The sequence below is a fragment of the Colossoma macropomum genome, unplaced genomic scaffold (assembly GCF_904425465.1).
Source record: "Colossoma macropomum unplaced genomic scaffold, Colossoma_macropomum, whole genome shotgun sequence".
Lineage (NCBI taxonomy): Eukaryota > Metazoa > Chordata > Actinopteri > Characiformes > Serrasalmidae > Colossoma > Colossoma macropomum.
In genome coordinates, this window is record NW_023495821.1 from 129,352 (window position 1) to 156,542 (window position 27,191).

At 38.4% G+C, this 27,191-nt stretch overlaps 2 protein-coding genes across 3 annotated transcripts in view; both read right to left on the minus strand.

Annotated features, from left to right (window-relative positions):
• The window catches only part of LOC118803085, a 30,956-nt gene that overhangs the window by 2,333 nt on the left and 1,432 nt on the right, over window positions 1-27,191 (minus strand). Inside the window, exons 3-5 of one of the 2 annotated variants that reach the window (XM_036563590.1) lie at window positions 26,131-26,460; window positions 25,900-25,998; window positions 25,272-25,309 (exon numbers count right to left, since the gene is read on the minus strand). In XM_036563590.1, the coding sequence (XP_036419483.1) occupies window positions 25,272-25,309; window positions 25,900-25,998; window positions 26,131-26,460 (467 nt within the window). Of the gene's footprint in view, window positions 1-486; window positions 838-1,252; window positions 1,344-25,271; window positions 25,310-25,899; window positions 25,999-26,130; window positions 26,461-27,191 lie in introns of those variants that run through there. The other variant, XM_036563589.1, reaches the window with a different exon arrangement.
• On the minus strand, window positions 14,216-17,157 carry LOC118803086. The gene is made up of 4 exons (XM_036563591.1): window positions 16,949-17,157; window positions 16,249-16,575; window positions 14,669-14,848; window positions 14,216-14,515 (listed from the first exon to the last, which is right to left on the minus strand). The coding sequence occupies exons 1-4, from the start codon at window positions 16,986-16,988 to the stop codon at window positions 14,409-14,411; spliced, it is 654 nt and encodes a 217-aa protein (XP_036419484.1). The 5' UTR covers window positions 16,989-17,157; the 3' UTR covers window positions 14,216-14,408.

The window sequence follows — 27,191 nt, forward strand, 5'->3', positions numbered from 1 at the left end:
GCCTCGCGTGGCGGGAGTCGTGTCGCATGTCAGCGCAGTTTGTTGCTAATAGAACAAAGTCAATAAACACATATAAAACGATATAAAGCCTCCCATAATGCCACATCTAGACTGACCTTCTCACCACTCATGCTCGATCTTTCCCGGCCTCATCATTTTTAAACGCGACCACCTGATTTCTGAGCTCCTGCGATCATGGGGGGCACTCAGCCCGTTTATTCATCATTAATCTGAATCAGTAAATCGACCCTTTATTCCACTGCTGTTTGTTTGTTGTTTGAATGTTTGATTAGTTTGTGAAATTGTAAAATGAAGCTATTTCTAGTTTTTCGACTGACAATAAGAATCAAAAACGAGAATCGACCCATTTGCAGTTTTTCAATACTGGATTTTGAAATGAAAATCAGATGAACAGAAATAATGCTAATATCAATAAACAGTACAAAACAACAACAACAATTACAGCGAATGTGTGAACACAGTTACCTGCAAACAGCAAAAGGGTTCCAGATATGAACTCTAAAGTATTTGTCTGTCCTTTTCCACAGAAATATATTCCTATATCTTCTTCTTTGACTCCATTAATGCTGAGATCAAACATCTCTTCACCCACAGTGAAGTGGCTGTTTTTTAATGTGTTACCAAATCTGTAGTTTACTTTTTCAGAAGAGTTTGGTTCTTTGGTCACAAATGATCTCACGATGTACTGAGGCAGTTTTCCTAAACTCTGTTGATACCAAACTAAATCTTTGGCTGGTTTTTGATCACATTTTATTGTCGTGTTGTCTCCCCGCCTCACTGTTTGTACTTGAAGATCAACGATGTCAGCCGTTTTCACTGAGGAAAAAAAGTCATAATAAACCAGTTATTTATAATAATATGCAAAGGTTTGTATGATCCTAATCAAAATACATGTTTTAATGCACACATTTTAATGCACAATTACTGTTTATTGCTGAATTTAACATACCGTAAAAAAACATGACAACATATGTGGCTTATGCAAACGTTATGTCACATTTTGTATGTTTTTTTTTCAATATATTAAACTCCTTTGTGCACTAAAATTTGCAGAAAAAGCCATATTTAAGTTTGTCACTTGTAGAGAATGTGTTACTTATTTTCAGTTAGGAAATCAACAAAACATGTAATTTGACTGGAGGTGTTGAAACTTTTACATGCGACTGTACATGTAGCAGCTTGATAACATGTTAGTGATATAAACATATAAACCATTCAAAACATCACTTACCAGTTACAAAGAGGCAAAGAGTGAAAAGTAATCCGATCATTGTTGCTGTTTAGACAGAGAGACAGTGAGATCTAATGTTCTGATCTCTTATCTGTTCAGTAGTAAAAGAGGCCTCATGTGTGACCTGAATGGACGCTTTAGAGCTGTGAGCTGTTTTGATTGGTCTGATAGTTTTGAGGAAATATCACGTGGCGAGTGCTATTTCAGACCAGAAATAGTTTAACAGCTGATGGAAACAACTTTGCTATTTCAAGAATGAAACTGAGGTTAAAGAGAATGAAGCAGAAAAGCCTTTTCTTGTTTGAGTCTGTGATGTTTTTGCGTCTGATTAGAATGTTATGATGAAGTGCAGGTGCAGTATGAAATGTGCCTTAATGTGACTAACACATTCACCCACAATATGCCCGAATTTAATATTCAGTTTACTAAGACTGCAGTACATAAACTGCACATTTCCTCACCCAGTAACTGCTCACTTGTGAGGCTCAGAGATTAAAGTGCATAGTGAACTAAAGGAGCCGTCAACAAAAGAAAATGAGAGTTCAGTGATGAAGAGAGAGCAGTGATAATAAATCATTTTCCCCACATAAACATGTAATTCTACTGTAAACTCTGTGCTGTAATAGATTTTGAGAATAGAAAATGTAAGGATACTGCTAAAGATGATATAGACCATGATTTTGGTTTCTTAAAGGCACAGTATATGATTCAGGAGAACAACTGTTGATATTTGAGATCAACTTCAATACTAATACACCCCTCCTTTCAGTACTCCTTCAGAAGCTCCGCCCCTCAAATTCATGGACACGCATTGTCAGGGTTAATGACTCTGGGCTGCCACATTTGTTTTGTTAGTTCTTTGTGGTCATAAGCACTTCTCAAACTTTGCAGGGGCAAATATCATGATATAACATTAGAGCCAACGACACAGCAGTACTGTAATGTTAGCTAGGTTGTGGGTTAGCAAACTCTTGCCACAACTGCTGCTGCAAAGTTAGGTAGGTGCTATTACAAACATTAGCAAATGGAACAAAACAATACTATTGGTTGTGTGAAACAGCAAAACTAACTCAGTTACCCACCTGTCAAGCAGAAACAGAAAAACCTCCTCATCCTTTTTATGCCTTTTAACTGAAGTCAGATTTCTATTTGCCAGCTTCCTGTTCAGATTTCCCCATCCCACCTTAAATGGTGCAGCAGTTACATTCTGGTGTCTCAGCTTCTTGTTCAGCGGTGGAGAGACATCTAAAAGTTAACGTGGCTGAACTTGGCTTCCTATTCGCTTTTTCCAGTTTCACCTTAAATCATGGAGCAATTCCATTCTGGCACCTGGACTTAACTGCTGCACCATTTAAGTTGGAAGCAAGAATCAAACAAGAAGCTGAGGCACCTGAATATACTGATTTTTGTCTTATCTTGTTCTTTGTTTGAGGCCTTTTTTTCAGTAGGAGGTGTATTTCATTCTCCCAAATAAAGGTACGGAACGTTCACTGGGGCGGGACCCCTCTTGTCACTAGGATGGTTTTCTATGTTGTGTTGACTCCATACAGCCCACCTCATCTCCAAGCTTTTAATTTCACTGTTCTGTTTAGAAACATTGTCATTAGGTTATTATTATGTACTTTTCACCTGGAAAAACTATTCAAGGCACACAATTAGACCTTAAACCACTGTTATACCTTTGAAGGTACATTTACATTGTTTGTACCTTGATGAATGGAAAATGTACCTGTACAGAACCTTTATTTCTAACAGTGTTGGAAGGTCACTTTCACCTCAACGCTTCTTAGTGCACTCTGCCATCTTGCATGCACAATGCAAAATACGTGGTGTTTTTGTTGAGCAAAACAAGTCATGTATTAGCACAGCGATATATTGTCTATGTGTGTCTCATGCTTAATATGTAAGACATACTGCTTCATGTCATTAACTGTAGTAAGACTCTCACTTAAACACACACACACACACACACACACACACCACACACACACACACACACATTCTTTAGTTATAAGAATGTGAGTTATGAGAATATGCTATTGTAGTTTCTAAATGATAGTTTTGGATGAGTTTGTTTTTTATGTAAAATATAGAAATGTAGAAAATGTAGACATAGTAAACAGCACTTAAAGTATTTTTCTATTTAATAGGCATGGAAACACTTTTTAATAGCTAAATAAATAATAAAAAAAAGTCAACATTGGCTGGTTCAGGAGAACAGTGCTCAGTAGAACAGCATTTCTCTGGCTTGTTAAGTCGCCTCCATCCAAAGATCCAAAGATCTTTCCAAACTCATTCTGAACGAAGCCATATGTCTGCTTTTTGTATGTTTTGCAGTATAGTTAGCTAAATAAACACTAGCCGCAGTACGATTGAGCGACTCAAGACCTCTTGACGTTCTTCCTGCTTTAATTCATGGAAAAGCATGTTAATTAGCTAATTAGTTGGATCAGGTGTGGGAGAAAAAAAACACAAGTATGCAAAGCAGGGCTACTCCTGGACTAAAGACTCCCAGGGTTAAATGATACATCCTTTTACCTCAGTTGGCGACTGATTGATTGTTTGATTTTGTCAGTGTCACAGTACTTTGAGTACTGTGATGTTCTTCCTCACAGTTTTAAACTTTTCTATACAGTCCCTTCAGTATTCAGATCTCAAGCAAATGGGTAAGTGTAGTTATAACTGGGTAGTTGTTACATTTTAGTGTTTGAACAGAAACCATGGGTCACAGCTAACACTGATATCAAGACAGATACCTTAGAGAAGGGTGTCCACTCTGTTCCACAAATGAGTGGGTGTGGCAGCTGGTCTTCATTCCAACAAAGCAGGAATTCACATGATCAGTTAGTTCTTCTTGGCAAACAATTTCTTGGTGACCCAATTATTAATATTGTGGAAGGTTTCTCCAAAGAACTCAAACAAGTTGAAGATCTGGGGCCGTATAACAAAAACTTCTTAAGTCTGAAATCTTATCTGTTTAGTCACCATGAAAACTTCAGTTTGGACTGAATTTAGGACAGAAGCTATTACAGAACAACAGTTCTTAAATTCGTAATCTTATCCTAACTGCAGATAAGAAAACAGTATTACAGAAACATCCTAAACAAAATTTCCTAAATTCTGTCCTAACTTTAGGACCCCAGAGGTGACTTACCGCCTACACGTTTTAACCATCTGTTTCTGTTGTTTTGTGCGGTGACAGACAGCACAGTTCACTATAACCAGCATAATGACGTTACAGTTATCTATTTGAAAATGATGCTTGAAATCCCAGACACTGCAGACACACAGATTACCTTTGTGTGTTAATGCTGATGAAAACTTGTCAGATGAAATATCACAGTGAAGGTAGTGAATAATGAAGAGACAGAGCTGAATGTGTGGCTGTTCATTAGCAGGAACAGCCTGAAACTGTGGAGCAGCAACACTCTGATAAACAGCACAAAGCGCTGTCACAATATTCTTAACTTCTAGTTTATTATGCTTTAGTTTTGTTTTTTACATCAGTAACAGTAGCTAACCATCTGGCTAACTGACTTGATTATTTTGGAATGTTTCAGCTCTGCGCATATGGTCAGTTGCTAGGTAACAGATATGACATTGTTGACCTTGATTGAGTTGGTCAAGATTTCCTAATTTGAGATCAGATGCTGTAAGATAAGATTCCTAAATTAAGGCTCCCTTTATTCACTCTAGACTCCCTGAAACCTGCTACAAACACACACAGAACCTAGCCCCACAGTAGAATAAGCCCTGTGAATGTATGCAGCAGAACACCTCAAAATTAACATGCACACATTCCTTTATAAACCAAATAAAACACTCACTATTATTATTTTTAACCCAACAGAACTAGATGTGCTCTAACACCACAGTATGATCTAAGGCAACTGCAACAGTAAGATGAAGTGTAACAATAAGTCAGTAAAATAAAAGCTTATTAGATTTTAGCTTATATTTGGTTATTTACTGTGGTAAATGATGCAGGTAAATCAGGGCATTTGTTTAAATTGTCCTATTAATGACCAGAGCTGTATTTTTCCATTTCCTTTGGTCCAGGTGTCCTTAGATCCTCAGCACAAATCTAAATAATTCTTCCAAATCAATTAAAACATATGGTTAAAATATGAGTGTGTTATTCAAATCGTTTCTCACGTAAGACTAAAGATTTTTAACAGAGTAATATAAAATCTATATTTAAGAAGTTCTAAATTTCAAATGGCTTAAGTTTGATGTTAACCCAAGGCATGATACAAAATTTTATCACTTTAGACTAATCAGAACAAGTTTTATGGCATTGTTTCTTGTAATACTTAATTTCTAGGGAACTACAAGGACTTGAGTGGGTTAAAGTGTAAAAACACATATAACAGGACAACCACAGTAAAACTGGATTAATTGCTGAATGATGATAATATAAACTGGTCAAACAGGGACTTTTATTGTGAAATGCAATTCCATGCGACTAAACCAAGATTGATGCATGGAAATTCACCTGGGGATGGAGTCATGCTGAGCAAGCAAGCCACCTGGACAGAGTCTCTCATTTTTCTGCAGTATCCTTGTGATAAAAATGGCAATGGAATGAGGTTTAAACAGATTTGGGAGCTTCAAGGATGATTAACTTGCATGCAAAAACACTTATGTCTGTAAAACAGTCATAAAAACATGAACATCCCAGCCGTCCACACCTGCCTTACATATAACACTGTTTGATCCAGAAACTGTTGTTATTTCTTTTCATAAGAGGTATTTTTTCTACTATGCTAATTTCCATTAGTCTGACAATGAGAAAGTATCTATATAAGCTAATATTAGCCATATTAGCCTTAAGTTACTGATTATGTCGGATGAACCAAAACAGGCTCTTCACTGAACAGGCAGAAAGACACATATACAACATTTAATCCTCGGGGAGGTCACCACCTGTAGAACATCACACTGTAGCCCTTTTGTAATCACGTACAGTATCAGTCAGTCTACCTCATTCATCATTGGTCAGTTTCTGTCTTATCCACAAAGGGCTGGTGTGCCTAAGGCTGCAAAACAGAAGCACACTTAATTTCACGATTGTGTTTTTATACTGAACCCATACTAACCCCCTTTATCTGTCCATGTGAACATATTCTCATTTAGGAACAGCCTTTATTTATCAATGCAATTTTATTGTCATTTTTCTTTTTTAAATTCACAAATACACCAAGTCTCTCTTGTTATGTGATTTGCCAGATAAACTTTATTGACTTCTATTTGAAAGATACAGTAAAATTATTTTTTTCTGTAAATTAAGGTGATGACAATGGATTGAGATGACAAACATAATAAAACAGAAAAGGTTCTGGGTTACATTGACTATCGTACTTTAACCTGTGAATAAATATCTTGACTCTCCTTGACTCTGGGGGCTCTGGAAGGAGGTTTCTGTGCAAATTTCACAGTTGCATAGTTCAAGACATCTGTATCCTCAACCTGACACAGAACAAGAGTCATTAAAACCAGCAGAGCTCAGAATAGAAACAGCATTAAATAGTCAATAGTTTTACATGTCACGGATTCCCCCTTTGTCCCTCTGAGTGTGTCTGTTTCTTCTCCTCTATGGTAGCCATTTGTCTTTTGTTTTCTTGTACCATGTGCTTTTGTTGTTCTGTGTCTCCTTCCTGGTCCTGCCCCCTTGTTATCTGCTCCACCTGTCTGTGCTCTGCCCCTCATTAGTCCCAGGTGTCTCATTTTCTCTCAGTGTATTTATACCCCTGTGTTTCTTTAGTCTTGGTCTTGCATTGTGGATGTTACTCTGTCGCTTGTGTTCTTTGATCTGGTTGTTCAGCTTTGTTTCATCAAGGACTTGTCTGTCTGTCTCCCACCCTCTACTACTCAATTTCTGGACTCTGTTAAATCAGATTTGAATAATTGCAACTCGCACTTGCATCCTGCCTCCTTGCCTCCACCGTTACAGTAACATTAACACTTTATATCAATTTTGGGGCGACAACTGACAAAACCTTTTAGAAAAAAGTGATTTTATAGATTTCTTTCTTTCTTTCTTTCTTTCTTTCTTTCTTTATTATAATTGTTTATTTTCTTGCATATACATTACTGTTAAATAAAGATACCTAAAAATATATTGAAATCTATGAAAGAAAGCTATGAAATTGCAAAGTACATACTTTACCTTTTTCATTACATTTAGCTTCATCTCCACATGCAGCCACACCACAGTAGTGAGTTCCAGCATCAGAGAGGCTGAGGTTTCTCTTGGGGAGTTTGTAGACACAGCTCTGTGTAGGAGAATCAGTCTCAGAGCTTTTCTTACACTCATCACTGGTGTGTGGATGAATGTAGATGATTCCTGGATGAGATTCTCCTGATCCATGTCTGATCCAGTACACACTGTGTTCTCCTGAACAGTTTGAAGTAAGAGATTGTACTGAACACTGGAGTTTAATAGCAGATTCAGGTGGAGGATGATGGTCAGTCTTCTCATCTTTAAAATAGATCAGTAAATGTCGAAGGTAAAGAGAAATAATGCTAATATCAATGAACAGTACAAAACAACAATAACTACAATTACAGCAAATATGTTAACAAAGTTACCTGCAAACAGCAAAAGGGTTCCAGATATAAACTCTAAATCGCTGATTTTCCTTTTCCACCGGATTCAATATGATTTTAAGGCAGAATTACACCTTCCAGAAGCAGGTAAGGAGGGTTGACATATGAAAAAAATTGCACATTATAACATGAGTTCAAGGGGAAGTGATGTTTGACAGGTGAATGGCACATGTAAGTGGCCCCACAGTGGTTAAGCAGGTCCATCATTCCTCTAGTTCTTTTAAACTTAACTTCCTGACATCTTACTTATTGCCCTCATAGTGGAGGTAGACATGATCTCCCTCCTTATTTCCACTGTAAGATCAATCTGATAAACACTTTTTTCACAGCCTTACTTCCTCCGCTTTTCAAAGTGTGTCAATAATTCTGGGCAACACTTCACCTCCATATCATCTCTATGACCCTCTATGGCTGCATTAGTGTGCTCCACAAGCACGAATTTCATGGTAGAAAATAGATATTAATAGATAAAATAGATGTTTCCTCTTGGCAGAAAGACCAGTTTCTCAAACAACTAGACGTAACTGCTTCACTGAGTGAGTGCACTTGTATAGTAGGCCATCTTCCACTTGTGCTTCTGGTTTTGCCACATAGATCAATTTTAAACTAAGTAAGAACTTTATTGAGCAATATAGAAAAGCTCTGTCTTTTATCCTCTGCAGATTTCTGTGCAGTATCTCTGTAAAAAAGCTGTTATCAAAGCAAATACAGTTGATAAAGTGAGACCTCGTCTAATTAGAATTAATGCACACGCCAGATTATCAAAAATAACTATGGCCTTCAACAACAAGCAAAACATCCTTGAACTTTGGACTAAATACATCATTCACACTGACATGTTAATAGTCCTCGTGGCAATCAGTCTTCTCTGTTTAACACTTTGACCACAAGCCAGCGTCTCGATGTTGCAGTGTTTTCTGCTGTTCGTCCACTTCATCAGACTTCTGCAGCAGTGACTGATAACATCTTCCTGTTAATACAGAAATAGAATAGATACAAGAAACATACATGCCTTCAGACATGATGATGTCCACTCTACAAGAAAAGAATCATGACTCACAATAGTAAAATGAATATTCTGCAGTATCTATGAGACATTAATGGAAATGGCGCTATTGTTTCAAGCCACACAAAAATGCAGCTCTTGGTTGCCTGAGTGAAATGTGTACAGTGGCTCCACATGAATGATATATGTTAAATCAACATAATTACTCTGTGTAGGTGCGATTTTGGGGCAAAACACAAGAAATAATGTGAATTATGATGTTAAAGTGACTCAGAGAAAGACAGAACAACAATAATACACTCACGAGCTGGATCTGCGAGACTTTCACTACCAGGCTCTGATAAATGATCTGATATATATATAGAAAGACAGAGAGAGCTCTGTGTAGGAAGCTACTGAAAGGAGCATTATAAATGAGCAAGATTTCCATTCAAACACTCACTTACGAACTCATCACCTAAGCCACTTTTCCTCCTGGGTTGCAGGGGGTGCTGGAGCCTCCTTGGGCAGAAGGCAAGAAACACCTTGGACAGTTCGCCAGTCCATCACAGTCCAACAGAAAATGCAAACTAATCAGTATTTTCATCAAATACTACTTTCAATAAGACTATCTATATAAATGGTTTTATCAGTGGTTAAAATGATTATAAATTATGTGATCAATCACTTATAAGTAGTTAGAACCAGCATTCAAAATACCACCTGGTATTCAGGGGGCCCCATGTTGTCTGGCTACTCCAGCATTGGCTGGTTGCTAACTAACTCACCATAGTAGAGCTGATGCTACCAACAGCAACAAAATGTTCGATTAAACAATTCTTCTTCTAGGTTGGTAATGCAGCTTTCCACACATTAACTAAGGTCTTACACATCTGCTCTTCTGTATTCGGTCTGAAAAATGAGTTCAGTGATGAATGAATTCACTCTTTCCACCAATCTCTTGGGAAATTGGGCATTTTCAGATTTACAAATATGCTGCAGCATATTTCAGAGGTATCCTGGGCATAGGTACAATTGCTAGGATATGAAGGACTAACTGGGTGAGCCAATTTGCAACAGCGCCACCCTGAGGCAGAGCAGAGCTGCATCCCTAGTTAGTTAAGAATACCAAAAACAGAAGCTCATTGATTGTGGGTAAAGCAGATAAACAATGATCGTTCCCTGAATTTGAATATGAGCATCTATGAGGTGTAAAAGCATGCCGCCACTGGACACTGGAGTAGTGTAGACGTATTGTGTGGAGTGACGAATCACAGTGAAGGGAAATCTTAATGCTTCAGTAGATCAAGACATTTTGGACAATTGTATGCTACCAACTTTATGGGAACAGTTTGGGAAAGAACCTTTTCTGTTCCAGCATGACTGAGCCCCAGTGCACAAAGCAAGGTCCATAAAGCCATGGCTGGGTGAGTTTGGTATGGAAGAACTTGACTGGCCTGCACAGAGCCCTGACCTCAACCCCATCAAACACCTTTGGGATGAACTAGAACAAAGATTGTAAGCCAGGCCCTCTTGTCAAACGTCCATGTCTGACCTCACAAATGCTCTTCTGGATTAATGGGCAAGAATAACCACAGACACACTCCACAATCTTGTAGAAAGCTTCCCAGACTAATGGAATTTGTTATAGCTGCAAAGTGGGACCAACTCCATATTACTGAATTTAGAATGGGATGTCATAAAAGCTCCAGTAGGTGTAATGTGTAGGTGTCCCAATACCTTTGTCCAAATAGTGTAAATAAAAAGAGCTGTTGAGCTGTTGCTTGCCAAATAGTGAGCCAACATTAATAATATTAACCTCAGATCTTGCTTGGTATTTATCTTAGATTGTCTTTGTTCATGGTGGAACAATACATGTATCATGTTGTGAGGCAAAATAGTCCCCAAAGAAAATTTAATTTTTCAGATTTACCACTAATTTTGTCATTATTAACATTACCTATAAAACTCATATCATGATATCATGACCCTTGGTTCCTATCACCACCACTGTAAGAAAATCCAAATTTAGTATGTACGTTTGTCTCAGTTAACCTTTTTTATTATTAAAGTTGTCATAGAATGGAAAGCTGTATTTACATTGCCATAGTTGAGGAGGGAGAGTTTCGTGTGTGGAACTGATGTGCTGAGAACCTTAAACACTGTTGCTTCCTTTAAGTACAAATCTTGCATTTGCAAAATAGTGCAGTAAAACAGGCCAATTCCAAAATCCTAAACTGTCTTGTAACAGTCTTGACACATGAATGTTTATGCTCCCAAAATGTACATACACCAGCCCACATTCTAGCCCAACAGGAAACAACAAGGACTGAGCAACAGCAATGGAAATGATGGACTATTTGAAGAAACTGTACCGTTCTAGGGGGTGAAGGAAAGTCCGAAATTTTCATACCCTTCCCAAGGAACCAAGCTCTCAACAGGCATGGCTGATGTTCGTCTTTAAATGAGGCTGAAGTTGTCTTCTGTTTCGCCAGCTTCTTAATCAAATGTTCTATGTCCACCTTAAATGCTACAGCTTGCACAGGCGACATAATGTAACTGTGGCACCATTTAAGGTGGAACAAGCTGGTGAATAGGAAGCCAACTTCAGCTCCCACATCTTTAGCAGGATACTGGACAACTTTAATTCAAATAGTTTGCTCTACACATTTCACTCTGTGTAGTTTCTCAAACTCTGGACAGTATGGAGCAGGCTTCACTCAGTATTTGGCACAGTTCCAACTTTATTAGCATCACAACACCAACTGCAACCTGTAAGTAGCCAAGTAGCCATGCTGTGTGATTTTATCCACTTTTTGAAGATTGAAGCCTTAAATCTTAAAGCAGTCTTAAATTGAAAGTTTCATAGTGAGCTAACAACTGTAACTTTGTGTTGCTGTCAAGATCAAAAGCAAGTAGCTAGTACAGGTAACGTTATCTACCAGCAAACTCCAAGTAACTAGCATAGCTAACTGAATAGTAGGGAGGGGGGCGGTCAAGGAGTGAAATGAGTCGCCAAATCTACTTCAGCAACATCTGAAACGAGGAGTTATACATTCCCTTTTTGAATGGAGCGATCAGTGATCTGTTCTCCTGTGACCAAGTGTGAGTGACGAGATAAGTGGCATAACTGTACTGGCTTAGAGTGAACTAACCTCTTTCCTTACATTCTAACAGGATTTAGCAGAGTTTAATTACGTCTGTTCCACACAACTACAGCGCTGTTAAAGTGCCAAACAGTCATATTTTAGTATTAGTGCATCCCCAAGAAAGAAAAGAGAAAGAAAGAAGTGGGTTCATGCAAGTTACAGCCCTGATTTAAACAAAAGTAAACTGAGGATTCTGTGTGTGGGGCGTTGTCCAGTGTGAGAATCACACTGCAGTTAATGCTTTTACACAGTGAGCGTCAGATATATTACAGTTCACCCCTCAAATTCTCAAACTACTATGATAGAACAGAGAAACCCAGTTATCTGCTAGCTGGTGTTTGAATACTGTGATGTGCTCTGATATGGATGTGGTAGGAGTGATGGCAGTAAGGCAGTGTGATCCATCATTGGCGTACCGAGCGAGCTAATGTTTGCTGTTTGTACTAAGTTGATGTTGTTTAGAAACTAAACAGTTTAGCACTTGTAACCAGATAGCCTAGCACTCGTCACCAGACAGCTAAAATAATCTGTTTTCTTTCTTAAGTTATGAACATTACAAAAACTGCGGCCGTGCTTTTCTACCTGGCACAAACAGCCAACCAGAAACTTTCTCCCACTCTCCCATTACAGATCTGTGAAATGTTCCACTGTTTGGTGAGTGTTTGTTCTGACCATAAAGAACAGTTTGAAACAGCAACTGACCGCTCAGGAGCAAAAATCAGCCTTCAAACTTGCAAGAAATTGATTTGACATGTATTTATATATGTATTGATATCGAGTGATATGAATTCTTTTATCATGATAACATTTTTGGCCGTATTGCCCAGCTCTATCTGGCAAGCAACAAAGTCACTGTTGCCCTTTTTATTTATGTTAGAACTGCTAATTAATGATTTTTAAGGCATTTATGACCCAGTTTATAGCCATTAACAAACTACTTTTGAACCATTCATAAACCTTTCATGAGGATTACTGTAAAATGGTAGGCAACCTCCTGAAGACGACTTCACAAGCTTGCACTTCACAGTGTGCATGGAGGGATCTGAACCTTTATTAGCTGTAAGTTAAGTAGTTTTATAGTCCTCTGTGAATTGTACATGATTATGTGTGACTGTAGTCGTAACAGGTTCAGAGATGCAGAGCGCTGTGGGTAGTGTTCCATTTAATGAGGGCTGAAGTCTTTGTATAAAACCATTTCCAAGGAATATGTGGACCTAACAGGAAGCTTTTTAGCACAGAATAAATTAGTGTCATTATCTTTTGAATTACTAATAAAACAACCTCACACTGGACAACAGAAACTCTTTGTAAAGTTTATTCTGAGGGTAAAAGTGAGATGATGACAAAACAACAGCAGACATTTTATTCAACGGCAGTCAGAGCTGATACATTTAAATCTGTTTGGCACAGTTTAATTTAGTTGAAAAAACACAGTGTCTCAATATTTATATACAGAGTTCAGCAAAAATTATTCTCCACCAAGAAACGTCTCACCCTTCTACACATTAGACAGATGACCTACAGACAAAATGTCTAAGCTACTCATCATAGCAATAATGGCTCGGTTTCTGTTTTGTGTAAAGCATTTTCAAACATGAACCAAAATGATAACAAAATAAAACAAAATACAAGAAGAAAACATCTTCAGTGTACAGTTAAAGAGTTGTTATTGACACTGACACAGGTGTTGAGTTCTTTTTCAGAAGTGAAAAATTAAAAGGAGCTGATAAAGAATAATCAGCATGTAAGTTGAATCATTAATCAGGAATAACAATCATTAAGCATGATACAGACAACCATAGTGTAAAAAAAGAACACTATTTAAAACAGTCCTAAATGGTTGAAAAGCTAAGTCATTGCTTCATTGGCTGTTAAAAACAGAAGAGGATAAATGAAGTTGCATCACCGACTGAAGCTCAACATGCTTATAAAAAAGCAAACAGAACTTTGTACAGTCACTCATACACTGTTAGAAATAAAGATACTGTGCAGGTACATCTTTTGTTCATCAAGGTACAAACAATATAAATGTACCCTCAAAAGTACAACAGTGGTTTAAAGTTTTTCCCAGGTGAAAAGAACATATTTGCACATTTTCATAACCTAATGTTTTAAAACAGAACAATGATAAAGAGGATTGGAGGTGAGACGGGGTGTGTGGAGTTAATACTACTAACAAATATAATTTCAGTGGATTTTGATACAGTTATGTTCCCTGACTAAAGGTACTGAGATGTACGCTTGAGGGTCCCACCCCAGTGACAAGAGGGGAACTGCCCCACTGACAGTTTAATACCTTTTTTTCTGAGAAGTGTAACGGAAATCACAATGATACATTGTAACATTATTAGGAGGTACAATAAATATATTTATCTGTTAAAATCAGTATTTAGTGTCTCCAATTAAAACGTATTTACTTTTGGCTAAATATAATAAAAATATGAAGCACTGTTTGTGTAACAAACAAACCAGCAAGGACTACAACTTTGACAATGAAGAACGACATAGTGAAGACGTCACCTGCATGGAAAATAAATGAATAAATGCATAAATAAATACATACATACATACATTTTATGCATCATGCCTGCTTAGATTCTAATCTATGTATTAGATTCTATCAATGAATATGAAGTTACATTTTGTTTTTCCAAAAGCAGAAACTTTATTTACCTTTTTCAGTAGATTCAGCTTCATGTTCATGATGAGATTTTCCTGATCCATGTCTGATCCAGTACACACTGTGTTCTCCTGAACAGTTCAGAGTAACTGCTTGTACTGAACACTGGAGTTTAACAGGTTCTTCATTCTTGATAGCAGATTCAGGTGGAGGATGATGGTCAGTCTTCTCATCTTTAAAATAGATCAGTAAATGTAGAAGGTAAAGAGAAATGGTCCGGGTATCTTCTGTTCATTTGAGTTTCATTTAAAAAAACAATATTGAAAAATGGCAAAAGGGTCGATTCTCGTTTCTGGTTCAGTTATTTTCAGTTAATTTCACAAATTAATCATAAAATCAAATAACAAACAAACAGCAATGGAATAAAGGCTCGTATTCTAATGATCCAAATGTAGAATTTCCCATTATAAGCGGAAATAAAGGTGCAGAGCAGGTATGGAAGTTTAGAATCCACAGAAATCAGGCCTGTGGTTCTGTATTTAGTCGGCTATGTTACTTTCTGTATAAGTGTTTGTATATTTGACCTCCACAAACTGTATAAGAAAGAAACGATATAGGGAAGAACCTGAACTCCCACCATTTGACGGGGGCTTCGTGCTCCCCAGATCAGCTGCTGACGCGCTCAAGTTCAAGAAGTGTTCTGTCGGTGTTGTGCTGAACTCCTCCTATGCGTGCGCGCGCATCATACAGGCATATGGACACTAGATTACATTCTGTTTTTCAGTCATAATGACCAGTACTGTAGCCTCTTGGTGAAGGAGACTCAGGAGAGGCTGTCATTCTGCTAGAGAAGCGCTCTTTATTGACCCCTGCAGAAAAGGCTCATACAGGGCAGCCCGTTAGCACTGAAGGTCACCTCCGCTCCCTCCAACTAACTAAACACGCACCCAGGCGCGGTGCCAGGTGGTGCTGAAGCCCCCTCAAAATCGTTCAGCGCCCACGTTATCAACCCTGATAAATGTTGAATTCCCTTGTTTGATTCAGACCCCCGGCGCAGCTCTAACGCCCCTCTAAAGCTCCTTTCCCCCAAAACCGGAGGCGCCGCCGCCGCATGATTAGAAGACCACTATGAACTCAGAGCAGCGCGCGTGGCGGGAGTCGTGTCGCATGTCAGCGCAGTTTGTTGCTAATAGAACAAAGTCAATAAACACATATAAAACGATATAAAGCCTCCCATAATGCCACATCTAGACTGACCTTCTCACCACTCATGCTCGATCTTTCCCGGCCTCATCATTTTTAAACGCGACCACCTGATTTCTGAGCTCCTGCGATCATGGGGGGCACTCAGCCCGTTTATTCATCATTAATCTGAATCAGTAAATCGACCCTTTATTCCACTGCTGTTTGTTTGTTGTTTGAATGTTTGATTAGTTTGTGAAATTGTAAAATGAAGCTATTTCTAGTTTTTCGACGGACAAGAAGAATCAAAAACGAGAATCGACCCATTTGCCGTTTTTCAATACTGGATTTTGAAATGAAAATCAAATGAACAGAAATAATGCTGATATCAATAAACAGTACAAAACAACAACAACAACAACAATTACAGCGAATGTGTGAACACAGTTACCTGCAAACAGCAAAAGGGTTCCAGATATAAACTCTACAGTATTTGTCTGTCCTTTTCCACAGAAATATATTCCTATATCTTCTTCTTTGACTCCATTAATGCTGAGATCAAACGTCTCCATATTCAAAGTGAAGCGGCTGTTACTAAATCTGTAGTTTACTGTTTCAGTCACAAGTGGTCTCACGATGTACTGAGGCAGTTTTCCTAAACTCTGTTGATACCAAACTAATAAATCATCTTTGGCTGCTTTTTGGTCACATTTTATTGTCGTGTTGTCTCCCCGCCTCACTGTTTGTACTTGAAGATCAAGGATGTCAGACGTTTTCACTGAAGAAGAAAAATCATAATAAAGCAGTTATTTATAATAATATGCAAAGGTTTGTATGATTCTGATCAAATTACATGTTTTAATGCACAATTACTGTTTGATGCTGAATTTAACATACTGTATGCAAACGTTATGTCACATTTTGTATTTTTTTTTCAATATATTAAACTCCTTTGTGCACTAAAAGTTGCAGAAAAATGCCATATTTAAGTTTTTCCCTTGTAGAAAATGTGTTACTTATTTTCCTTTAGGAAATCAACAAAACATGTAATTTGACTGGAGGTGTTCAAACTTTTACATGCGACTGTACATGTAGCAGCTTGATAACATGTTAGTGATATAAACATATTAACCATTCAAAACATCACTTACCAGTTACAAAGAGGCAAAGAGTGAAAAGTAATCCGATCATTGTTGCTGTTTAGACAGAGAGACAGTGAGATCTAATGTTCTGATCTCTTATCTGTTCAGTAGTAAAAGAGGCCCCATGTGTGACCTGAATGGACGTTTTAGAGCTGTGAGCTGTTTTGATTGGTCTGATAGTTTTGAGGAAATATCACGTGGCGAGTGCTATTTCAGACCAGAAATAGTTTAACAGCTGATGGAAACAGCTTTGCTATTTAAAGAATGAAACTGAGGTTAAAGAGAATGAAGCAGAAAAGCCTTTTCTAATTTGCGTCTGTGATGATTCTGTATCTGATTAGAATGTAATATAGATTTATACATTAAACATTACAGTTCAGATCTGAGGGTCAGATGTACCAACAAGTGCAGACGCAGCATCAGGGCCAGATATTCATGTTTCAAAATGGGGGAATTCCCCCCTTAAATGTTTCATAAAGGGGGATTTATACACTTTGGGGGGATTCTACTTGTGAGCTTAGCTATAAGTCTTACCTTGTCCCGTTCTTTTTGAAAGCTTTCTGAAAGAAGGACACTCCATCTCTTTCATGAATTTAACCAGATGACCAAATTTTGAAGTAGCCCATTTGTTTTGTTTTGTTTTGAGAAGCCCCTTCCTTTCCTCCTCACACTGCAACCGTACAACTTGAATAGCATTAGCCTTCACATTCTTAGCTGAATCTGCCTCACGCTTTCTTTTCAAGGCTTTTCCAGTGCGTTGTCCAGAGCAGAAGTCGGTCCATTTGGCCAGTCGTCCCGAATTCCACACTGGTGCAAACGTTGGCTAAAAATGATTAAAAATCATTGTAAATATCTGCAGGAATTTCCAGCATTGTAAGTGTTAGATTTGCAGGAATCAATGAAATTATGATCAGTACCTTTAATCTCGCACTGAAAAAAAGTAGTCAGTGGTTTGTAGTATGTGACCAACATGAATTTCTTAGGTACTGGCCTAAAAATGTGTTTATTTATTGTTCTGCTGCTGCACTCATTGCATTGCTTGCCCTGCTGATCTTGAGATGCTTTTGATTACATCTATTACAATTTTGTGCCTAGATAACATGGTTAAAACAGTAACTGACTTAAGTTGTTCTCAAGATATAAAGAAGCTGAATAGCGACTGCAAGTGAATAGTGCTGCAAGTACAGTACTCAGCTTTTGTCTTATACTAAAACTCTGTTTCCAAAAAAGTTGGGATGCTGTGGAAAATGTAAAAACAGAGTGCAACAATGTGCAAATCATTTAAACCCTATTTATAATTTAAAGTAGTACAAAAACAACATCAAAGTTTACAACTAAGAAATGTTATTATTTTTGGAAAAATACATTCCCATTTTGAATTTGAGGCCAGCAACATGTTTGAAAAAAGTTGGGACAGAGCATGTTTACCACTGTGTCCCATCACCTCTTCTTTTAACAACATCCTCTGTTTGGGGACAAAAAGTGTTTGGGAACTGAGGAGACGAATTGCTCTAGTTTTGAAAGTGAAATGTTTTCACATCCTTGCTTGAAATAAGATTTCAGCTGCTCAACAGTTCAGAGTCTACTGTGTCAAATTTTTTGTTTCATAATGTGTAAAATATTTTCAATGGGTGACAGGTCTGGACTGCAGGCAGGCAGTGGTTTGACTTGCTAAAGTAAGTAAGGCCTTCGCTGAAAAAGACTTTCTCTGTATGACAGCATACATTGCTCTAAAAACCTGTATATATCATTCAGCATTCATGACGACTTCACAGATGTGCAATTCACCCTTGCTATATGCACTAATACACCCCCATACCATCACGGATGCTTTTGAACTGTGTGTTTATAACAAGCTGGAGGGTCCCTCTCCTCTTTAGTCCAGAGGACGTGGCATCCATGACACTTTTTCACTTCATCTCAGTCCATCTTAAATGAGTTTAGGCCCAGAGAAGGCAGCGGCGTTTCTGGATCCTGTTTGTATGTGATTTCTTATTTGCTATGTGGATGCAGTGATGAACTGTATTCACAAACAGTGGTTTTTCGGAAGTGTTCCTGAGCCCATGCAGTGACTTCCAGTGCAGCAGTGTCCCTTGCATACAGAGATTGAGATTTTTTTTATATGAAATCTCGCAAGTTTTTTGCTATTTTACGTTGAGAAATGTAATTCTTGAATTGTTGCATTATTTCCCCACACAGTTTTTCACAGAGTAGAGAACCCCTCCCCATCTTTAATTCTGAAAGACTCAGCCTCTCTGTGATGCTCTTTTTATATCCAGTCATGTTACTGACCTGTTGCCAATTAACCTAATTAGTTGTGAGATGTTCCAGCGAGGGCCGGGAGACAACATGTGGATTGGGGCTCCATGGTGCAGGACTCCAGGGCTTCAGCTACCTGTGGACAGAGGCAGGGGCTCACCATCCCCCCAGATCCTCTCGGAAAACACAGCAGCAGCGGAAGTCTGGGCCAGCTGCTATTGTAGTGCCTCATGTTAGGGCACCAGGGTGCCTGCTGCCTGCTCCCAGAGCAAGGAGCCCACAGCTCCACCCCACATGTGTCCTGGGGCTCGCCACTCAAAGCCCAATACAGCAGACCAAGTGGGTCTAAGGCTGCGTTCACACAGCAGGTAAAAGTGGCCCAGATATGATATATATATATTTTTTTATATGTGACACACATGTTGTATCTGTGTGGCAGTGTGAACAGCAAAAACGCATAAAATCTGACATATTCAAAATTTCTGGTATGCAGCAACGTGACTCACGCTACATCTACACTGCTCCAGCCCATCAACGCACCGCAACATATTGCATTCGTGGGTTTCATCAGACACGGCCACATGGTACATGACAAGCCCGGTGTGTTGAGTCTGCGTTGAGTTGGTGCAGCTGGTGTTTGCGTGATTCATATCTGCAGCTAAAGGTATGAAACATTGATTTCGCTTCTCAAAGGTTCCCATGCAACAAGATATACCAGTGGCAAAAGCTAATATATTTAAATATAAATAGCAAAATTTATTTAAAAACACCTGTTTACCTCCAAAATTTAAAATCCGAATGGGAAAATGATCGGTTGGATGATAATAAACCAAAATGACTGATGTTGCCCACGAGGGTAATCAATGACCTGAATCCTAATCTTTCCAATTTAACTTAATTAATGTTCCGGCAAAAAAAAATATTAGCTTAATAATGCATAGTATGTTGACTTGCTGATTATTCAAAACAATACAAGTATTACTTATATTAATATTGACTTAGCAAGACTACATTTCAATGAGATTTCACAGGGCACTCCCTCGTAACACCCACATGCAACCAACTGAAGGCGGAGGACCCGTTTTCATCCGTCGAAGCGCTGGAGCAGTGTAAATGCAGCATAAATCTAGCCAGCCAGATTGGAATCCATGTGACTTTTCATCAGTCCAACTCTCCTCATAATTTCGTGCTGCTGAGACCTCAGAAACATTTGGGGTAAATGTTTCTGTACAAAAAGATTAGAAAAGCCCTCCATGTTCAAAGACATTTTGAAAGAAATGGCTGAAAGTGGCCGTAAGAGAACAAGGCTGCAGTTTCAAAGAACAGTTAAAACTCTGAAAGCAAAGTTTAAAGAGTAACTACACCCTAAGACCTTTTTTTCATTCACAGCTATAATGCATTGCCCTGTCATAATAAAATATACCAGCCTTACTTGAAATGTGAACACATCTTTACAAACTGTAAAAATAACATTTATAAAGTACCAAAGTACAATGACACATCACTGTATGCAGTCAACCAATGCTGCTGCCCCCTGTTGATGCCCTACTCATGCTGCACTCATAAATATGAAAGCATAGGAGCCTAGAGTGAGGAGATAACCACACTCACATGCTGATCTAAATACTCCCAGCACCACCTCTAAAAGTATGATATGCCAGATGTCTGTAAATAACCCAGTTAATCTAAGCTTAGTTTGTAATAAAGATGTTATGATTAGCGCATTTATTGCTAATCTTCAGCGGATGAGTAAGTAACCTGAAGGACAGATTAAGTGAGGATTCTTGCTCTCCATAAAGCTGCCGGTGTTGCATCCGATTTACGTTTCCCTTCACAAATCAAAGTCTTGGGCGTGTGCACTCACTGAATCTTTTCACTTTCCATTGTTCCACTGTTGCTTGCTGTTGATTTCTGTTCAGTGAGTGTTCACACCTGAGAGTTTAATTAATGATGGGAAATGTGAATTTGAGAGTGAATTGAATGGATGTAACACCAGTAAGTGCCATAAACAGCTTGCAGAACGTAAAGATTTAGGGCCACTGCAGCACACCCTGTCTGACCGGTGATGCAGTCTGAGACCCCATCCTGGTCACATCTGTGAACAACCTGTTTGGTATGATACAGTCTCCCTGTTGTACTTCTGTGCTTGGAATCTAACAGACACAATGCTAAAAGCTAGGTTGTGATGCTAGAGAACAGCTAGCATAAACTAACTAGCTTAGCCTACAAAGATTGGGTTAGCTTTTTTCTGCACTAACTTTTAACATACCTCAGCCACCACCCTACTGCATGTTCTCAACAAGTGAGAGATTTGTACAGTGCCCACAAGTTCATGTGTATGGAAGGAAACGGTTTTCTAATGGCCTGATAGAAGTGTGTTTTTCATAGCTTGTCTAAAGAAATTCACTTTATTAATTTGGGATTCAGTACATCTAAGAAATCAGGACTTGGGTTGTCTCGCATATGGACCTGCTGAACAGATCATTCTAAGCTAGCTGTCAAGGTTTTAGGGAATGTTCTACCATTCAGACGCGTCTCCCGCTCGCTGCTAATCATTTTCTGGTGTTAACTCTTCGGTGGCTTGAGTCAGTGGCTCAAACGGGTAAAGCTCAAGATGTACTGTCTGATCAGAAACACCTTCCCTCATTGAAGATGGGGATGGTAATGAAGAAAAAGCTTCTCATTAGAACTCGAAGTTGCAGAAGTGCTGTTTGATTCTGTTACTCTCCATATTTTTCAACAGCGTCAACCTTTCTCATATGTTCTGGTAGCTAACGCTAGCCAGAAAAACACAGCAGCCCAGCCCGTCCAGTTTCCCTCTCAGCCCGACCTCCAAAGCCAAACATTACTGCAGTGCCCCGCCCAGCGTGCCTCTCCCATTTTTGAGCATTTTTCAAACTTGGGCCAGGTGGAGTGGAGCTGAAAATAGTGGGGTGTAGTTACTCTTTAAATTATCAGAGGACATGATCCAAAGAAGTGACCGTGCCCTTTTTACAGTGGGCTTGAACACATTCTTGGTGATGAGCCCAGCTGTCAGTCAATGAAGCTTCATGATCACTCCTGTGATGCTGGCGAAGGTGAAACTGATCTGCATTTGTTGGCAGTCATGATTGTTTACCTCCAGAGGAGCGCGCTATGTGAAGCTATGTTCTTTTGCGCATGCAGGTGAGTTTAGGAGCTGATCTGTTCAGGCTAATGTCACATATAGGTCACATTTAAAAGATAGTGTGAACAGCCAAAAATTGGATTTAGTGAAAAATTCCGATTTAGGCCACTTTTACCCGCTGTGTGAATGTAGCCTAAGAGCATTGAAGTAAGTGTCTGGCTCTTTTTTTAAAAATGCATTCTTTATTAAAATGAGAACGAAACAAACAAACCAAAACTAATGACATTCGCACTGGAGCTGTGGTGTGTCTCAGAGCCTTGCTCAGCTCCCTGTCACAGGACCTCTTAAACCCAAACCTATTGGGTTTAAAATGAGTCGAATAGCTTAAGATACAAATGTTAAAAAAGCCAATGTGGTCTGAAGCAAAACTTATGCTAGTGTTCCGTTTTGTTTTAGGGAGCAAGGAGCAGACAGAAGCATCTCCAGTTCTAATAAATGAAAAAACGAAAAAATAAAATCAAAGTTTCTGTTTTTAAAGAACTGTAAAATAAATTTGATAAGAGTGGCATTGCATGATGCAGCGGTAAGGAGGGGGGGGCAGCGGTGCTGTGACACAAACAGGAAATCCACCATAGAGTAGACTGTCTCATTTCAGTTCAGCCTTCGCAGGTCTACGCAGCCTTTGAAGGACACGCCTTCATAGCCCACGTCCTTCAAAGGATGCAGCCCCTGAATTGGGCCAGAGTGTGAGCCCACGTCATGTGCTCAGGGCTAGGCTCATCCTCTCCACTGCCTTGACCGTGCACATGACCTGTGCTCTTCCCATGATTGCACACAGCTAGTGTGCAAGTAAGGATATCTCAGCTGATCTTCAGTCACGGCTGTTGGACAGGTTGTGTACATGCAGGCAATTTTCATTCAGCTGAATGAATCACCAAAAATGGTACTCCGTTAATCCCTTAAATGACCAGAGCCCAACAGCGGGCCCAAAGTTTTATGAAATTTTATTCAACCAGTTTACATTGAGGTCCCTATAGTTACTAATAATAAGCCTTACTATGTAATAATCCTGGGATTTTAAGGGATTATTTGTTCTGGTACGCTGTCCATGGAAAATGAAATTTTATGAAGTATTTTCTGTAAAAAGCTCCAGACAGTGCAGCAGCAATGACGGAACATAAAAATGGGGTTACTGCATGAATAAAAACTATAAACCTGAACATTATGGTGACGTGTTGTATATTGCATCAGCAAGAACTGGTGTCCAAAGAAATGGACCCAGAGGTCCATTCTGTTTTGAATAAAGTGATGGTGACAGTGAACTTGTGAAATCAAGAGCACTACAGATGAGGACAAACCTCACAAAAAGTACTGTTTTCCAACTCGGCCTGTGTGGCCAAACTAGCTTACCTGGCTGACATATTCAGCTTGCTGAGAGATGCATCTATACTGTAAATCAGCAACAAAATCAATGGCTTCATTAAAAGTAACTGAGCTTGTCTTAACTAAACAACTTAAAGACCACATCACAGCCATGTTCACCCACCTGACAGAGTTTCTCCACACAAGCAGCCTGACAGTAGATGTAGTGAGAGACGCTGCCTGAGTGCATCTTGTATAACAATATTTGAATTCAAATCTTATTTCTAAATGTGAGCCATGGAGGTCTGTAGATTTTTTCACACTTATTAATAGCAGATTCAAATCCATCGTTTTAATGGAGTAAACAGGCCTCCATACTAATGCCGTTCCGTCGTCCGAGGGACAATAAAAAGCGCACAGAAAGATGTTTCAACAGGTTTGGGATGCTACAGGGTGATAACCTTTTATGTGAGAACTAAAGAGTTAATGTCTGTAAAACATAATCATTAAATCATGAACACGGCAGCCGTCCACACCCACCCTACATACAGCAATGTTTAATCCAGACACTGTTTTTATTCACGTTATAAGTGGCATTTATCATGAAAGTTCTACCTCTACCATAATGCTAATTATGTTAGCCTGTCAATGATAATTCCTATGTAATATTAGCATTAAGCTAATGGCATGTGGCATGTTTTGGGCTCTAGTTTGATTGTATCACATACTTGCTGTAGTTGCTACAGCAGGAGTCACCAATCTTATCCACAAAGACTCAGTGTAGCTGCAGTGTTTCATTACAGTGAAATAGATTTATTTTAGATTTTTTTTGCTTTTTGCTACTGTTTGTCTTAAGAAGTAAACTTGTTATGATCAGTAGGATTGTTTTTTATTGTACATGCACACTGACCCCTTTCTGTCCGTGTGGTGAACATATTCTCATTTATGAACTGTCTTTTTATGAATGCAGTTTTATTGTCATTTCTTTTTTCATCAAAATCATTTACAATAAATAAAAAAGAAAATAAAAATTCATGCAGTAGCAAAACATATTTATATCTATTTATCTCTCTCTCTCTCTCTCTCTCTATATATATATATATATGTGTATATATATATATATATATATATATATATATATATATATGTACACATATATATATAAATATATATTAGATGAGTTAGTTTCTCCATCATGTCTAGTTAAACTTCATTTATTGTGTGATTTGCTGGATTGCCTTAAAGATTGCTTAAAAGATCCAGTGAAATGAGATAAAACACAAATTAACACAAAGTACACAAAGTAAAATAACATTAAACACAATAAAACAGAAAATGTTCTCAGATACACTGACTATCGTACTTTGACCTGTGTATAAATATCTTGATTCTCCTTGACTCTGGGGGCTCTGGAAGAAGGTTTCTGTGCAAATTTTACAGTCGCATAGTTCAAAACATCTGTATCCTCAACCTGACACAGAACAAGAGTCATTACAAACCAGCAGAGCTCAGAATAGAAGTAGCACAAAATGAATAACAGTATAACATACTGAACATTCAGATTTTATTATTATTATATGAAGATGTATTAATGTCACACTTTACCTCATGTTTTGAGTTTTCTTGGTGACCACTGACAGAACCTTTAGAGAAAAATCACATTTTAAAATGACTTTTAAATATTGTTAAGATTTTTGCATCTTTATTGCTGTACAAATTTATCAGCACCTGAAGAAATAATGTTTAAAAATCATCATTGCGCAGTGAGAATTTATTTTCTTAGATCAAAACCCTAATATTAGAATAAATACAAACAATCTCATCATTATAAGTAGTGAGTTTATGTTTAGAAGTGTTTTTTTGTTTAATAATTTCAAAAACTCTCTTTATTGCAGCCCAACACTTATATCATTACTGTAAATCAGGCGCGCTGGTTACGGCTTTAAACAAACCTGTATTATGATGGTCAGCATCGCAGAGAAATAAAGAACCAAACTTTGTTCTTCTAACTAGCTTTGAAGACATCAACTACTTTTTTAGAACAAAAAAAAATCCTGTCTTTTTACTGTGTTAATGTTCCTTTGAGTTTATTCTTATTCAGAATTGGACGTTTTGTCCAGATAAATGTTTTAAACAATTTGATCAGGTGGCCAAGACCTTTGCACAGTACTATATTTAATGTGAAAGGACAAATATATTAAAATAAATAGACTTATTAACATTTAATACTGACCTTTCTGTTGTTTCTTACATAAGAGTCCACCCAGAACCATGTTCACAATAACAGATATCACATTAGATGTTACCAAGGCAACAATCCAGCTGTTATTGTCTGAAAATTCCACAAACAAAACAATTGAAGAAAAAACACTAGAGATCATGTTTTGTTAGACAAGAGATTAAAGAGTCTTTAAACTACATATTTTATTTTTGAGTGAAATTAACTTGTAGAAGCTTTATTTACCTACTTTAGTAGATTTAGCTTCATCTCCACATGCAGCTACAGCACAGTAGTGAGTTCCAGCATCAGAGAGGCTGAGGTTTCTCTTGGGGAGTTTGTAGACACAGCTCTGTGTAGGAGAATCAGTCTCAGAGCTTTTCTTACACTCATCACTGGTATGTGGATGAATGTAGATGATTCCTGGATGAGATTCTCCTGATCCATGTCTGATCCAGTACAAACTGTGTTCTCCTGAACAGCTCAGAGTAACTGCTTGTACTGAACACTGGAGTTTAACAGGTTCTTCATTCTTGATAGCAGATTCAGGTGGAGGATGATGGTCAGTCTTCTCATCTTTAAAATAGATCAGTAGATGTAGAAGGTAAAGAGAAATGGTCCGGGTATCTTCTGTTCATTTGAGTTTCATTTAAAAACCAGTACTGAAAACGGCAAATCGGTCGGTTCTTGTTTCAGTTATTGTCATTGGAAAAATCAAGAAATAGCTTCGTTTTAATTTCATAAATTAATCATAAAATCAAGTAACAAAAAAACAGCAATGAAATAAAGGCTCGTGGTTCTGGTGTGTTGGTCGGCTATATTACTTTCTGTATAAGTGTTTGTAATGACCAGTACTGTAGCCTCTTGGTGAAGGAGACTCAGGAGAGGCTGTCATTCTGCTAGACAAGCGCTCTTTATTGACCTCTGCAGAAAAGGCTCATACAGGGCAGCCCGTTAGCACTGAAGGTCACCTCCGCTCCCTCTAACTAACTAAACACGCACCCAGGCGCGGTGCCAGGTGGTGCTGAAGCCCCCTCAAAATCGTTCAGCGCCCACGTTATCAACCCTGATAAATGTTGAATTCCCTTGTTTGATTCAGACCCCCGGCGCAGCTCTAACGCCCCTCTAAAGCTCCTTTCCTCCCCAAACCGGAGGCGCCGCCGCCGCATGATTAGAAGACCACTATGAACTCAGAGCAGCGCGCGTGGCGGGAGTCGTGTCGCATGTCAGCGCAGTTTGTTGCTAATAGAACAAAGTCAATAAACACATATAAAACGATATAAAGCCTCCCATAATGCCACATCTAG